This window comes from Anolis sagrei, chromosome 4 (assembly GCF_037176765.1).
Source record: "Anolis sagrei isolate rAnoSag1 chromosome 4, rAnoSag1.mat, whole genome shotgun sequence".
NCBI lineage: Eukaryota > Metazoa > Chordata > Lepidosauria > Squamata > Dactyloidae > Anolis > Anolis sagrei.
The window spans coordinates 45,624,073-45,641,829 of NC_090024.1; the positions used below are offsets into that span (position 1 = coordinate 45,624,073).

At 38.9% G+C, this 17,757-nt stretch overlaps 1 protein-coding gene across 3 annotated transcripts in view; it reads right to left on the minus strand.

Moving 5' to 3' along the window:
• TRIM55 (tripartite motif containing 55) overlaps positions 1–17,757 on the minus strand; it is a 52,217-nt gene continuing 34,460 nt past the window's right edge. For 2 of the 3 annotated variants that reach the window (XM_060775401.2, XM_060775403.2), the window contains exon 10: positions 1–730. In XM_060775401.2, the coding sequence (XP_060631384.2) occupies positions 611–730 (120 nt within the window). In that variant the 3' untranslated portion in view covers positions 1–610. The remainder of the gene's footprint in view (positions 731–17,757) is intronic. The other variant, XM_060775402.2, reaches the window with a different exon arrangement.

The window sequence follows — 17,757 nt, forward strand, 5'->3', positions numbered from 1 at the left end:
TTCCTTGGTATAGAGAAGTTTATTAACAATAATAATTATTTCAGTAAGGAAACATCAAGTACTTTAACACAAGAATGCTGGTAAATCAATTCTAGAAAACTAAGAAAATGCCCCAAACATTTCCAAAGTGGTGGTTATTATGCTTTTAACATTTTACTTGTAACAATAGTATTGTGCTGTTTTCTTTTCAACCCTAGCTTTGCTTGAGCTATCATTGCAATCGTCATACAACAGCTTGTTCGTATCACAATTATCTGTCACACAAAGTCTCATCAAACAAACTGAGTACCCATATGTGAAAGTGAGCTAGTCATTTAATAAGGTTATGAAACGTTCACTATCATTACTTCAAAAGTGGTATGAGTTCAGTCCTCATTTGGTTCATTTAATTAGCCACTGACCCTCATCATTTCTTCTATTCTACTCCCTTTCCCAAATTGAAGAGCCATTTCTGAAAATCTCAGGAGAGTTTGATCCAATGTGACCTTTTCCAAAGTGTTGAGGATAAACCTGATCCACCATTTGGTTCAAATGTGCTACTTGTCGTTATCACTTTGAGACCAGTTGGTTGCTGCCTTTGAGTTCCTCTAGAGTTCTGCTGTTGGAGTCATCATTCATTCAACGAGTTCAACCAGGAGAAAGAGAAGACATGACGAGGGACCTCACCAAGGCTTTCATTACTCCTAGGCTGTCCTTCCACTGGTCCTTGAGGAGATGGCTCAGACCCAGTCTAGTGGGGAGAAAATAAAGATTCACAAACAGAAGAATTGAAAGCTCGTATTTTGAAGTTGCAGGTCTCTCTATCAGCTACTTTCCAACAAAAAGTTGGATAGAACAAGCCCCATTGAGATAAACAAGATCATGATTCTGTGGGATTTGTCACAATTTTCATTTAGGACATCATTAGGAAACCTATGTCAGATTATGCTTTGGAAGGAAATGTCCCATACACAGTAGAGTCTTATCCAACATAAATGGGCTGGCAGAATGTTGGACAAGCAAAAATGTTGGATAATAAGGAGGGATTAAGGAAAAGCCTATTAAACATCAAATTATGTTATGATTACATTATGATTTTACAAATTAAGCACCAAAACGTCATGTTTTACAACAAATCAATAGAAAAAGCAGTTCAATACACAGTAACGTTATGTAGTATTTACTGTATTGACAAATTCAGCGCCAAAACAGACAAGCGTTCTTTCTTTCTCTCACCTTTGACTGTCTTAGATAATACAGAACGTTGGATAAGCGAAGGTTGGATAAGTGAGACTCTACTGTATATAGATCTGAACGCATGTATAAACCTTCCAAAGCATAAACCGATCCAGTTTTCCTTTGTCAAAACCCTAGAAAGACCAAAGTTTTTCCATGTCTGCTATATACTCATGTATAAGTCTAGAAATTGTAGTAAAAAAAAATCAATCCAACCCTGGGTCAACTTATCCATGGGTCAATTTGAGTACTAAACCTTCACTCATCCCCTTCTCTGAAAGACAAGACCTTAGTCCCTCCTGGGAGAACATCAAAGGAGCACTCTTTTTGTCACTGTGCCTCTTCTGGCCTTTTTCAATTTCCTTGGTAGGGAAACGGTGGAAACACTTAGGGCAGCAGGACCATTGAGATGGCACGTGTACTTCCCCTTTTCCATGATTCTCGACTTCTCTCTGAGTCATATCAAAATCTATAATTTTGGCCCCAAACCTGCCTTCAACTCAATACATGAGTCGACTTATATATGAGTATATATGGTATTTTTATCACTTCTTAGCACTGGTGTACCCACAGCCTTACTTTTTCTTTTCTTTTTTTGCCATAACTATGGCTATTAATTCTAATGTTTTTATGCTACTGGTGGAGCCAACAGGACTGTTGACTATAAAGATTTGCAATATACAGTGTTGACTCCTTCAGTTTACTACAGACAAACTATGGTTTTTACTACCTCAAGCATTTATAACACCTTCACAAAACATCACCATATACAGCTTTACACATGGCTTCTAATGATTTGCTAAAGGCTATCAGCTAAACTGGTTGGAAATGTTCTAAGCATCTTCTTTAAATAAATAATATTAAATGCCAAACTTGAATTAGTGAGGAATGATGATTTGTTAGATATTAGTTAGCATCATGCTGGTTGGACAAAATTACACAGTTGCATGACAAATCAAGTTGCCTAGTAGATGTGAAAAAATAGTTCATTTGCTTCTATCTAACCAGAGTTTTTGGTTTTCCTTCAAGGACCAGGTCTTCCATTGTAAATAAGATAAACCACAAATAGATTTTCTTGCACCATACAACTTAATTTTGTGAGTGGAAAGAGCATCTCTAAAAGGCAAATATTATCCTTATACTGATTGTGCCCTTGAAGTGATGATACAATATTTAAATTAGAAATCTGTATATTCATAAACACAGGTTTCCAAATCACTGGCACTTAAATATATAAAGCTGGGCCCTACTTCTTTGTCAGTGCTAAGCCTGAAAATAGAACATGGGCACCTGAGAATATCATGGGGACTATTATGGGTGGGGCAATATTGATAATTGAGAAAGGGCTGCTGAGCCATTAATGAGGGAGTCAAGACCTTAACAAAGGAAAAGTTATATGCCCTGTGAAGATGATATGGTTTAGCTTGACCTTTTCGATCTTGAAGGCATCCAGATACTGTATACTGAGCTATTAATCCTACAGTCAACATGTGAACTATAATCTCTGGAACTCAATGGTTCAGGGAGTAGTATAATAGCTCGCGAGAGAAGCAGAGAAACAGCAGATACATGCAAACACTGCTAAGATTGGGTTGTTGTGAGTTTTCCAGGATGCATGGTCATGTTCCAGAAGCATTCTCTCATGACGTTTCACCTACATCTATGGCAGGCATCCTCAGAGGTGTGAGGTCTGTTGGGAACCGGGCAAGTGATGTTTATATATCTGTGGAATGTCCAGGGTGGGAGAAAAAACTCACACCTACCTCAAACAGACACAAGTTTGGAGAGAATACTTCTGGAACATGGCCATACAGCCCGGAAAACTCATAACAACCCAATGATTCCAGCCATGAAAGACTTCAACAATACACTGCTAAGATTGCTGCTCTGCTTTATGGTGGTATTGTTGATTTTCAAGAGTGGGAAAAGAAAACCTCGAATATGTCATCAGAATGACATAGAAAAAAATCACAGATGTGTAGCAATGCAGGTTTGTTGTGCTCACTCCCATTTAAGGAAGAATGGCTAAAACTTTGTTCCTTGATGAAACACATAGCCCAAATATTGACATTTTTCTCTCTCCGATTTGGTGCTTCTTAATGAATGAAGGAAACATACCTAAAACATACCCTGAAATATTTTTCTAATGTGTCTTGACAGAAGAAAGCTAGAGAAGAGAGACAAATTATATTTGTGTGAAAGAATGAATAAACCATACAGTTTTGTTGTGATTTGTTCTCCTGCCCATGTTGCAAATCATCAGTCGGTGTGTATCAGCATGTTACTTATAATTGATAAACCAGGTTTTTGGGCATCCCTGTTTTATAGTGTTTTTCAATTTGGCCCATGATGTGAAAATGCGAGCCAACATGACACATTGGTTTGCGTGTTGGACTGGGACTCCAGGAAACCACGGTTCTTGGAAGCACACTGGGCCCACTGGGTAATAAATTGTGTGAATAAATCTTGATGTTCTGTTTGCTGCAGAAAACGCCCCTCATGTGATTTACTAATTTAGGCTAGAAACCTGTTGGCGACTTATACCAGAAGAAGTCTCACTAAGTTATCATAAGTTTTTTTAAAATCAAGACATTGTGGCAATAGGGGAGTGAAAGTTGTCTTTGTTAGAAAATAAAGTTCCCATCCCGGCTCCCAAACAATATGGGAACATAGTTGAATGTTGTTTATGTTGAATGTTTTTATTTTGAATGTTTTTATGTTGAATGTTTTTATATTGAACTAGCTGTGCCCTGCCACGCGTTGCTGTGGCCTATAGTAAAACTTATCAAAGTTGAGGTAGATATCTGGACTATTATGAAAGAGAGGTACCTACCTATTCCTTCCCCCTTTTCCTCCCCCTTTCTCTCCTTTCTTCCTTCTCTACCTCTTTCTTTCTTTCTTTCCTTCTTTCACTACTTGGTTTCATCCTTCTCTCTTTCCTTCATTCCCTCCCCCTTTCTTCCTTTGCCTTTCTTCCCTCCCTGTTTGCTTCCTTCTTTCACTTTTTCTTTCCTTTCATTTCACCACCATCATAACAATAACAATAATGGAATGCATTGCCTCTGGGACCTGACACCTCTCCCATTCCCCCAGGGTCTCATAGGAATAATAGCATAATAATAATAATAGAAATAACAACCTTTGCCCGCCACATGTTGCTGTGGCCAACCTTCCCTCTTTCTCTCCTTCTTTCCCTCCTTCCTTCCTTCCCTCCCATCTTTCCTTCTCCTCTTCCTTCTCTATTTCTTTCCTTCCTTCCCCCTTTTTCTTTCTCTTCTGGTCTCTTTTCTTCCTTCCCTCTTTCCTTCTTTCCTTCCCTCCCTCTTTCTCTACATCTTCCCCCTTCCTTCACTCCCTCTTTCCTTCCTTCATTCCCTTTTTTTCTTTCCTTCTCTCCTTCCTTCCTTCCCCCTTTTTCTTTCTCTTCTGGTCTCTTTTCTTCCTTCTCTCTTTCCTTCTTTCCTTCCCTCCCTCTTTCTCTACATCTTCCTCCTTCCTTCAGTCCTTCTTTCCTTCCTTCATTCCCCTTTTTCTTCTCTCCTTCCTTCCTTCCCCCTTTTTCTTTCTCTTCTGGTCTCTTTTCTTCCTTCTCTCTTTCCTTCTTTCCTTCCCTCCCTCTTTGTCTACATCTTCGCCCTTCCTTCACTCCCTCTTTCCTTCCTTCATTCCCTTTTTCCTTTCCTTCTCTCCTTCCTTCCCCCTTTTTCTTTCCCTCCCTCTGTCTCTCATTTCTTCCTTCTCTACCTCTTTCCTTCCTTCCCCTTTTTTCTTTCTCTTCTGCTCTCTCTTTTCTTTCCTTCCATCTTTCCTTTTCTTTCCTTTTCTTCTTCCTTCTTTCTCTAACTTTCCTTCCTTCCCCCTTTTTCTTTACCTCCCTTTCTCTTTCTTCCTTCTTTCCTTCCTTCCTTCCTTCCTTCCTTCCTTCCTTCCTTCCTTCCTTTCCTGGATTTTGACAGGGCGGAAAGGGGCGGGGTGGGGTTTGGAGGTGGCGTGAAGTAAAAGGAGGTAAGATTGGGGCAGGGGAGTGATGGAGCGTGGAGTTGTGTGTGTGTATGTGGCGTCGGGGGGAGTGATGGAGCGTGGGGTTGTGTGTGTGTGTGTGGTGGCAGGGGGAGTGGGGTTGCGCGTGTGTGTGTGGTGGTGGGGGGGAGTGATGGAGTGTGGGGTTGTGTATGTGTGTGCGGCGGCGGGGGGAGTGATGGAGCGTGGGGTTGCGTGTGTGTGTGTGGCGGTGGGGGGAGTGATGGAGCGTGGGGTTGTGTATGTGTGTGCGGCGGTGGGGGGAGTGGGGTTGCGTGTGTGTGTGTGGTGGTGGGGGGAGTGATGGAGCATGGGGTTGTGTGTGTGTTTGCGGCGGCGGGGGGAGTGGGGTTGTGTGTGTGTGTGTGCGGCGGCGGCGGGAGTGATGGAGCATGTGTTGTTGTGTTGTTTTTCATTTTGAGTAGATATGTTTGTACCTTGTGGGTTGTGTTATGGGCATGGGAATTTTGGTTAAGTTTCGTTGGGGGGTTTGTGAGTTTTGTTGTTTTGCCGTTTTGTGAGTGTGTTGTTGTGTTGTTTTTCATTTTGAGTAGATACGTTTGTACCTTGTGGGTTGTGTTATGGCCATGGGAATTTTGGTTAAGTTTCGTTGGGGGGTTTGTGAGTTTTGTTGTTTTGCCGTTTTGTGAGTGTGTTGTTGTGTTGTTTTTCATTTTGAGTAGATATGTTTGTACCTTGTGGGTTGTGTTATGGGCATGGGAATTTTGGTTAATTTTCGTTGGGGGGTTTGTGAGTTTTGTTGTTTTGCTGTTTTGTGAGTGTGTTGTTGTGTTGTTTTTCATTTTGAGTAGATATGTTTGTACCTTGTGGGCTGTGTTATGGCCATGGGAATTTTGGTTAAGTTTTGTTGGGGGGGGGGGTTGTGATTTTTGTTGTTTTGCCGTTTTGTGAGTGTGTTGTGTTATTTTTCATTTTGAGTAGATATGTTTGTACCTTGTGGGTTGTATTATGGGCATGGGAATTTTGGTTAAGTTTCATTGGGGGGTTTCTGAGTTTTGTTGTTTTGTTGCTTTGCCGTTTTGTGAGTGTGTTGTTGTGTTATTTTTCATTTTGAGTAGATATGTTTGTACCTTGTGGGTTGTGTTATGGGCATGGGAATTTTGGTTAAGTTTCGTTGGTTTTTTTTAGTTTTGTTGTTTTGCCATTTTGTGAGTGTGTTGTTGTGTTGTTTTTCATTTTGAGTAGATATGTTTGTACCTTGTGGGTTGTGTTATGGGCATGGGAATTTTGGTTAAGTTTCGTTGGGGGGTTGTGGAGTTTTGCTGTCCGGTTGAACGAACCTAACAGATTTATATATATATATATGTTTTATATTGTGTATAAGCTATTTTAAATTGTAAGTCACTCGGAGCACTTTGGTGGAGAGCGACTAATTAAGAAATAAAGTGATGATGATGATGATGATGATGATGATGATGAAGAACATAGGGAGAAATGCTTGTTGTGGTCTTGCTCTAGCTCTGCCATTGCACCATCTCAGAGATTTTTTTCTTCTAACACTTTTCCCTCTTGCTCCTACCCTCTCTCCCAGTGACTTCATGATGACAAATAGAATCTTGGCCTTATTAATGTATTCCTCCGCTTTCTCCAATAGCCCTTAAGGCAGCACCCATAGATTCCCAGGCAATCTACCAACATGCTTAGCTTTAGCAAAGTTGCTGTATCATGTGCCTTCAAACCACAGCACTATTCAAAATTTCCATATGAGTTCCTCTGCCTTAAACAAAGCAGCAAATAGTAGCCCTAACCCCTACAGTTCAATGTACATTATAGTCTGGTCTACTTTGATTCTTGAAGCAAGTGCTCCTCTCTAGAATAAAAGAAAGTAATGATAAGTCAAATAACTTGCTGCCCTAATTTTCTGCTCCAAACCTGCTGCCTGGACTGCAAAACCTTCTTCATGGTGGCAAGTTATTTAATTTAGTCACTCATCTCGATGAGAAGGAAGAGAAGGACCAAGGCACTGAAGGAGATTTTTGCAGCAATGACTGTAATTCTTATAATTCATTCTGTATGCTGCAAAACAGTTTATGCCCATTTCACATGCTATGTCACAGATGCTCTGTATCCATGATTGCTAAAAAGTACCATCATTTTATAGTCCGAATGCCTGGAAAAGAGCTGTATTTGTGCAGCTTTAGTAGTCTTACTCATCTTGATCCCTATCCTTGCCGCCATCCCCATCATGACCCTTACTTCCATCCTCATTGTAACAACAACAAGAACAACAACTTAACAACAACAATAATAGCAACAATGAAAACACATCTATGGACTTTAATGGAACTAAAGGATGATTTTGGGTATTTTCCTTTAATCTTTATTCTGGCCATATCCTGAGAATACATGACTCACTGTATAAATCAACAATGATTCGTAAGATAGAAGGCAGTAGAAGAAGGGAGAGGTTTCATTCAAAATGGATAGACTCAGTCAAGGAAGCCTCAGCTCTGAATCTGCAAAACCTGAGAAGGACTGCTGGTGGAAGGTCCATGCTATGGTTGTCATTCATGGGGTTGCCTTAAGTCCAAGTTGACTTGACAGCAGTTAACAACAATAAAAGATGACTTAATATAGAGCCAAACCCATAGATTTCCCCCCATATTTTGTCTATTTAAATCAAAGGGACGTAAGTTAGTCATTACTAATCAAGAATGGTCTCTATTAAATACTGAACCAATGTCTTTATACATTATTTCTCCATAGAGCCACCCATTACCTATTCCTATACTTTCAATCTTTAGTAAAATTTAGTACTCTTTCTTTTAATTGGTATTAGTGCTTAGGACAATGTTGTCTGATACTTGCTTTAGTTCTTATAAAGCATGTTCAAGAAACATTTGTGGATTGTATACACTACAAAGAGACAGAGAGCTACATTAATTTGAAAGAGTTGCTATCTCAGAACATTTTCCCTTGATGGGTACTATTTAAATATACAATCAATTAAGTGACACAGCCCAGCAAGGACTTTACAATATATTTTTAAACATATAGTTTAACACAAAATACATTTGATTTGTATAAAAATGTTTGCAAACATCCTATGAATATCTGCTCAGAAATTATTATCTTAGAATACCAGCAATCAACATTTTGACAACATTCTTCCGAAAGTTCAGGTGAAAACTACAGGAAAGGAGATTCCACCTCAACATTAGGAAGGAATCTCCTTTCCTGTAGTTTGCACCTGAGAGCAAACTGTGAGAGCTGTTCAGCAGTGGAACTCTCTACCCCGAAGTGTGGTGGAAACTCCTTTAAAACAGGCTGGATGGCCATCTGTTGGGGGTGCTTTGAATACGATTGCCCTGCTTCTTGGCAGGGGGTTGGACTGGATGGCCCATGAATCTCTCCCAACTCTGTGATTCTATGACAACAAAGCTAGGTATGTAATGCTATTGAAGAAAGCAGGCTACTAGGTTTTGTGTTACTACTTAAAAAGGAAAGGAAAGGCTCATCTTAAACTCATTTTGCTTATATTAAAAGTGATGTTATCCCTTGTTTAAAATAAAATCCAGGACTAACAAAATGAAGTTCAACAGTGACAAATGCAAGATACTCCACTTTGGCAGGAAAAACAAAATGCAAAGATACAGAATGGGGGACAATGCCTGGCTCGAGAGCAGTACGTGTGAAAAAGATCTTGGAGTCCTTGTGGACAACAAGTTAAACATGAGCCAACAATGTGATGTGGCAGCAAAAAAAGCCAATGGGATTTTGGCCTGCATCAATAGGAGCATAGTGTCTAGATCTAAGGAAGTAATGCTACCCCTCTATTCCGCTTTGGTTAGACCACACCTGGAATATTGTGTCCATCTCTGGGCACCACAATTCAAGAGAGATATTGACAAGCTGGAATGTGTCCAGAGGAGAGCGACTAAAATGATAAAAGGTCTGGAGAACAAGCCCTATGAGGAACGGCTTAAGGAGCTGGGCATGTTTAGCCTGAAGAAGAGAAGGCTGAGAAGGGATATGATAGCGATGTATAAATATGTGAGAGGAAGCCACAGGGAGGAGGGAGCAAGCTTGTTTTCTGCTTCCCTGGAGACTAGGATGCGGAACAATGGCTTCAAACTACAAGAGAGGAGATTCCATCTGAACATGAGGAAGAACTTCCTGACTGTGAGAGCTGTTCAGCAGTGGAACTCTCTGCCCCAGAGTGTGGTGGAGGCTCCTTCTTTGGAAGCTTTTAAACAGAGGCTGGATGGCCATATGTCGGGGGTTATTTGAATGCGATGTTCCTGCTTCTTGGCAGGGGGTTGGACTGGATGGCCCATGAGGTCTCTTCCAACTCTTAGATTCTATGATTCTATGATTCTACTTGTGAAAAAGTTGGTGTTAAAAACAGTTTATGGATGAAAAGACAGCTACATTTTACTGCTGAGTTTAATACAACAGTTTTTGCTTTCTGCATCCAAATGCTCACTCACTATCCGAACTGGAAGTTTTGGAAATAGCAACCTTCTAACCCTCCACTTACTGTTTGTAAATGTGTATAATTGTTAACCTATATTGTATGTACATTTTGGTTTGACACTTTGACTGTACCTCTTTGGTGTGGGAAGGGCTTCAGTCACAGGACTCTATTTTTGTTATTTAGTTTGCATCAGACCTCAGTGGAGGTGGATGCATGTTGCTGTTTGGACTTTAGTAGAGAAGTATGACTTTCAGACTTCAGTGAGTACAGCTATATTTAAAGACTATGGACTAAGTATCATACCCTGTGTACTCAACACAAAGAAGAAACTACATCTTATATATAACTGACTTTTAATAAGAAATGTGTATGGGTGGTGATTATATACAAGAAGTTTGTTAGTAAACCTGAGATGTTATTTTTAAAGAAGACTACTTTGTTTTTGTCTGTTGTGTGCATATTTTAAAAAAGAGGTTTTTAAGGGAGAGTAGATGGGTAACTTCAAAGAAACAATTATCCTCCTCTAACCAAATATATTTTTGTAGTGGCATGTCTTTATCCTTGGTAGTTTAAGGACATGGTTCTTCAGTTTAACAGCTGAGTTACCTGTGTGCCATTACATGAATGCTTATGAATATCACGTGTTCAAATAATTGACTTCTATCAAGCTCATGCTTTTCTTGACTAGTGGTTTTCAAAAGGTGATTTCCACATATTCATGGAGATTCACAATTGCCAAATGGATGTGACATCATTTTAACCTTTTCAATAAGGTTATGGTGCAATTAATTCCAATAGGTTATGGAATTTCCAATACTTAAAAACTAAATAATTTGCAAAATTGCAGCTCAAGAGCTCATAGTTTTGAAATCAAATGTGCCAAATGTAAGTCTTTTCCACTATAGATTGCAGTGCCTGATAATTATGTATCATTAAAGTTAAAAGCTGTTCTCAACAATCAGGCTACAGAATGGAAAACCTAAGGATGTATTATTTTTAAATAATGTGAACTTTCTCTAAAATGGTATGTTTACCATATAATATGATATCATTCCTTCACCAAAACTTCCTACAGCTGTCAACTTCATCATAACAATACAGCTACCAACTCAAAGGTTCTTTTCTTATGCCTATTTTTAATTCTCTAGGAGCCAAGTGAATTTTTTTTCTTCTCAAATAAATTGTTCAACTACATAACCGTAGGCAGTAAAATATGCACCAGCAAACCCCATCCATCATAACATTAGCTGTTCAATTCTCAGAAAGGTGGTTGGCCGTAAACTTTTCACGCCAATGGGGACTGAATGTCTCACCAAAATAGATTTTCATTCTGTTACAATTAGAGCTGTGTGGCAAAAGATAATGCAATGCTGTTTATTTCACACAATGTTAACGATTCCAAAAATAATCCTGAGCAAATGAATTCAGTGTTCTTTTTATGTGTAGGCTGGGTAAGTTCCCTGAAGGATATAATGTCAAGTTTACTTTAGGAAGCTTATATTAATTGTGAAAACTTTTTAGGAGAAAGAGAACCTTAAGAAAGCATAGTGTGCATAGTGTGAAAATTCCTTTGGGCTTACCTAAAAAAACACCCCACACATTTCATTATACTTCTTTCTCAGTGGCTCTACAGAAAACTACCAGCAAAGTCCAAGTGAAACATCTCCTACTATCTTAGTTTGTAATGTCTTATTCTTAGGAAAGCATACTGTATATACTCAAGTATATGATGAGTTTTTCAGCCCTTTTTTAGGCTGAAAAAGCCCTCCTAGGCTTATACTCAAGTGAAAGTTATTTATTATTTTACTCTGTTGTTGGTGGTGTTGTTGTTGTTGTTACATTTATATTATTTTACTCTATTATTATTTTAGTACATTATTTTACACTACTTTTATTATTATATTTATTACTTTTTACTCTATTTTTATTATTACATTTATTATTTTACTCTATAATTACTGTTATTATTACATTTCAATTATTTCACTCTATTTTTATTATTTTTATTACATTTATTATTTTACTCTATTATTATTTGGAAGGATACATAAGCACATTTACACTGAAGAAAGTCAAAATAATGGTTTAATCAGAGTTGGGCAGTCTCATCTTAAATTACAGTTTTATGTAAATATTTACAAACATTTAACCTACGGATGCCTCAATTAATGTAATTGTATTGGTATCTATTTTTATTTTGGAATTTACCAGTAGCTGCTGCATTTCCCACCCTCGGCTTATACTTGAGTCAATCTGTTTTCTCAGTTTTTTGTGGAAAAATTAGGTGCACCGGCTTATATTCGGGTTGGCTTATACTCAAGTATGTATGGTAGATTGCAAAGATTCCTATATACATCTTCTTGCACAGGAATGACTGACATTTGAGTGAAACATCAAAATAAGCATCACCAAGGGACTCAACAAGTATGACAACTATGATAGATACATTATACTGTCATATACTATATTATGCCAGGCCACTTGGAAGTTTTGTGAATGCAAAAGGAAACACTGAGAAAGAGTTTTGGTCGATAGAACTTATCTGTTCTGTCTCTAGACAATAAAAAAAGGTCTGGACTTCCTAGAATTCCCCACATAGCATGGTTATACTATAAGGGAAATTCTAGTGGGTTTTTTTTTTCAAAGCCAAGTTTGGATTCTCTGATTAATTTCTCAAAGGACAAACAGAGAAATCAGAATCAAACCAGACAGAACAAAAAAATGTATCCAGTTGTGGATCTTTTATGTCAGGCCTACACAATCTATGGCTCACGGGCCGAATGCATCCCACAAAGGGCTTCTCTGTGGCCTGCATAAAGTGCTGGGCTTTTCATTCACTGGTCTGTTTCCCCCCTGTCTGCCTGACCAGGAAGGCAGGGAGGGAGAGAGGAGTGGCTCACTGAAGGTTTAAAAAATTCTACCCCTTTCCAGCTGGCAAGTTGTGTAAGCTGTTTTATATGATTGTAGCAGAGTAGAGACTGAGCACATCATTTTACTATGTGCAGTTTTGAGGGAGAGGGCATTTGGGGACTTCCACTCCAGCAATGCATATACCAGGAAACCTTGATGATACAGTCATTTTTAAGATTCATTCTTTATTCCTAGAATTCAGCAAACTGAAGCAGCCATTTAACTTGATTCTAGTTCTTCACATCTCTATCATTAAATGAACATATGAAATGACACAAGAGTCTATGCTACTCTAAAATGCTTTAAATCACAATTGAACTGTATCATTGTACCCAAAATGAATGCCTATGATAGGAAATCATTACCTTCTGTTATTTGTTAAAACAATTATTTACTGCTTCTATATCCCACCCTTCTCAACCTGAAGGGGATTCAAGGCGGCTCACAACAAAGGCACAATTTGATGCCATAAATACTTTGAAACCACATAATTAAAACACATCAAACTTAAAACAATTACTTAAAATCACACAATCCGAAAGCATATTCCAGGAGCCATCCACTTGTCGCTTGCATTATTCATTATTGCACTGATAGATTATAATGTAAATAATGCAAATCTCTTACATAATTAGCTATCTCTAGCTTTTTCATTTTAAAAAAGTTACCAACATTGAATTTAAGTAATCAATCAAAACAAACCATCCAGTCATATTAAAACTCAAATTCATCTAACTATCAATCAGGTGGCGCAGTGGGTTAAACTGCTGAGCTGCTGAACTTGCTGACCGAAAGGTCAGTGGTTCAAATCCAGGGAATGGGGTGAGCTTCTGCTGTTAGCCCCAGCTTCTGCCAACCTAGCAGTTTGAAAGCATGCAAATGTGAGTAGATCAATAGGTACTGCTTTGGCAGGAAGGTAATGGCACTCTGTGCAGTCATGCTGTTCACATGACCTTGAAGGTGTCTATGGACAATGCTGGCTCTTTGGCTTAGTAATGGAGATGAGCACCACCCTCCAGAGTTGGACACAACTAGACATAATGTCAAAGGGAAATCTTTACCTTTATCAATAAAGTCATTACAATTCCTTTTGTTCATTTGCTACCCTAGAAATACAAATGTAGTATAACCATAAATGGTTGTTTTAAAATACAGAGTAGCAACTGAACATTCATCTGAGAAAGCGAACTTTATACTTACTCATTTCCATTTTGATTGTTTGTTTAACACTCATTTAAAAAGTATTAAGGAAAGTAAAGATCTCCAAAGCTGTGCTTACATGGCCAAATAAAGTGCACTCTCCACTCAGCTGATGTGGGGAGTCCACATGATGCATGTAAGAGTTGGATATGTAGAAGTGCCACATTCAGCTGTTAATCTGGTGTAAGGGAAAATGAGATTTACTCCAAAGCTTCCTGGAAGCTCCAGAGTGATCCTGGTGCTTTTGGAGGTATGGATACTGAACCCATGTCCACACATCCAACCATTGTGTCGTCAGCCAGAAACAGCTCCCTTGCAGAGGCTTGCTGGTGGTGCCACTTCTTATGAGGTCATAACTGAGTGAGCAACCATGTGACCAGGGGAAGCAACATTGCCAGTAAGCCTCTGTGATGGAGCTGATTGTGGCCAGCAACACAACAACCCCAAAGTGCCCTTAGCCCAGCCAGCTGTTTGTATGCTGAAAGGGCTCTAGGGACACTCCTGTACTATATTGAGGCAATTTTGGAGCAGCTTATCCTGGAACATGTAATGTATATATAGATGCTGCCGAAGTTGTATGATGCAAAAAGTAGATCTTTAACAGTTACAAGAGGAACTTTCTTTCCTTCTGACAAATAAGTGCAGTGATTCGTGTTGTAATAAACATCAAAATCTACGCGTACCGCTTAGGAAGCAGGCAGTATTTGAAAGTATAGATTGTTCTTTGAAGGGATGTGATGAATGAGATGGATTACCATTTAAGATTATGACTCATGGCAGAGTTTGCACCATAGACTCATTGGATCAGGTAACAAAGCCTGCATAATATGAGGAGCATTTATACGTGTCACTTGATCATGAATGGATGACTTAGCTGAGACGTTGTAAATACAGTGTGCATAACAACTATGGACACACTGCACATGCTTTGGAAGCTAGCACCTTTATGTAAGAGCTCCATTAATAGACCATCATGTGTCAGCACATTCTGGTTCCAGAAAGTTATTTTGTACTACTTGGAAAGAGTCCACTCCACAATGTCAACATCTTTATTTATCTTCATTTCTAGGTATTCTCAAACTGTATCCATCTTTAAATTATGTGTGTACACAAATCTCAAGGCTTTATTTTCTGGTCTAATTTGGCAAATGTTGGATCGCTCTGCTAAAAACACAATGACATGTACAAATATGTCTGGATGTTTGACAGTGGTTGCCTAATAAAGGAAATGAAAAGTGAAAATATGAGCTTTATTTTATGCAGTGCCAGAAAAAACTGAGGCCTTGATCAGATTTGCTCTTTTCACACTTCTACTTTGTACCAAAAGGGAAAAAAAATGAGGACAGATTCCCTTTTATGCTTAGGAAGTGAAGCCTAAATTTGTCACTTTTCTTCTAGCTCTGGAACCATTCTGCACAAGACTTAGGCTATAAGTGCAGAGCAGCAGCAGAGCTAGAGTGGCAGGTGAGGCAGGCAGCAGGCGAGGCACAATGCAACTGAGCTAATGAAGGCATTAAATAGAGTCCGGTTGCTGTAGGTTTTTTCGGGCTATATGGCCATGTTCTAGAGGCATTTTTTCCTGATGTTTCGCCTGCAACTATGGCAAGTATCCTCAGAGCCAGATTTTGTTCATTTTCAAGGTTTCCTCCTTTCTGTTGAAATTGTCCACATGCTTGTGGATTTCAATGGCTTCTCTGTGTAGTCTGACATGGTGGTTGTTAGACTAGCCCAGCATTTCTGAACAAAATGCTGAACTACTTCTGAAAAACTCTAAAATTACAACAGCAAAACAACAGAGGGGAAACAATCAGGCACATCTAATCACCTCTCAACAAAAGATTGCCCCAGGCACTGCCAGACCGTCAAATGCTAATCAAGGTGGTCAGTTGAAACATTCACACCTAGCTCCAACAGACAAGAGTTCTTTGCCCCACCCTGGTCATTTCACAGATATATAAACCCATTTTCCTAGTTCCAATAGACCTCACTACCTCTGAGGATGCTTGCCATAGATGCAGGCGAAACGTCAGGAAAAAAATGCCTCTAGAGCATGGCCATATAGCCTGAAAAAACCTACAACAACCCAGTGATTCCAGCCATGAAAGCCTTCAACAATACATTAAATAGACTCCGCTTGTGTGAGCCACATGACAGCATTCTTCTCCAATTGGCCCAACAGGCAGGGCTCTGGGGAAAACCCTGCGCAAAGAGCATGCGGCAGTTTTCAGTGCTCTGCATGAGGAGCACCACGTGCTTCTGAAAAGCAGGCAAGCTGGGATTGGCTCCCGTTTGCTTTCATGTTAAATGGATTTTCGTACCGGGAGAGTCCTTTGTGTTATGTGCTTCTGAAGCTGCTGGAGAAACCGAAGGTGCTGAAGGTACTGAAGGGAAATGGATCCGCACACAGCTCTAGTGTATTCTAGCAACTGTGAAATATCCTTGCAAGTGTTTTTTTCAGTTAAAAATTGTACAATGTATTGATTTTTACAGTATACTGATTTTTACTAAGGTCCAAAAAATACCCTATTTAAAAAATAAGTCAAACTACAGGTGTTTTAATATAGAGTTTGTGCAATGAAAAGATGTAATCTCTAAAGAGAAACACTAACTAAAGCAAATGTTTGTGAACTGGTGCAGTCAGGGGAAGAGGGGTGGGTAGAACTGCTTATTGGTAGAAGCTTCATAAATAACATCCATTAGGCACTCTCGATATTTATACAAGCATATTCCACAGAGCCTTTGTGTCACCAGTGAATGATCCAGTATCATATTTTACATATTATTATTTTTAAAATGCTTTGAGTACTTGATAATGTAATGATTTGCTAAAGAAAGCACTGGCAGCTACATCTTTTGAAAGGGAAGCTGTTGTAGTTTTCTTACCTTTAAATGGCTTAGAGGAAGGGAGAGAATTTCCAGACATTGCTGAACTACAAGTCACACCACCACAGCCAACTTAGCTAGTTGTGAGGAATGCTGGGAATTAAAGTCTAGAAATATCTGGAGGGCTAAATCATTCTTGTCCTTGATTTAGAAGATGACAATCTATTTTAAGGAGGCAATTTCAATTTTCGATGAAGCAAAATATAAAAGCAAGGTCAGCCTGGCTCAGCTTTCTTTTGAACATAGGAAATCACTGCCTTGTATTATTCTGAGATATGATTACTAGGAAAAGTCTTCCAGAAGGTACCCCATGACTCAGAACATAGTCTGTGTATGTATGACTATGAAATGCTAGGGGAAGGAAATAACTGGCAAAATTAATTACAGCAACAGCATTGCCTGAGATCTTTACTAAATGGTTTGTCATTACAACAGCTCATCACTGGTGTTGTTGAATCACATAGAAAACTTCCAGAAATTTAAATAGAAAGCTAAAAAAGAAATAGCCAGGGGCAGCCTTTTGGGTTTTAAATATATGCTTAATTACATTTAAATGTATTTATTTGGTTCAAACATAAATACACAATTTATAAAAAAGATATAAAGGAATACTATTGTGCCTTTGAGATTGAGAAAAGTATTCCCTAATTTACCAGGGAACATAATCTTTTTTGTTCATTTTATGGTACAAATAACATGAACAATGAAGGGATTGTATAGTATTTTAAGCATGTTCACTGTTTTTAAGTGTTTAAAGTGATTTAAACCAATTTGTATGACCAATTCTATTACAGCATGTGGTGGTCTCCCAGCTCCAGGAGATTTTGAATGAAACAGATTATCTAGCTCCATTTCAATCTGATGTTAGGCCTGGTTATGGAACATAGACAGCTTTGGTTGCCTTGGTGGATGACCTACACAGAGAAGTAGGTCTACTTCTGAAAAACTCTAAAATTACAACAGCAAAACAACAGAGGTCCTCCTGGATCTCTCAGTGACCTTCAATACTGTCAACCATGGTATCCTTCTGGATCACCTTGCTGGGATGGGACTTGGATGCACTGTCTTACAGTGGCTCTGTTTCTTCCTGG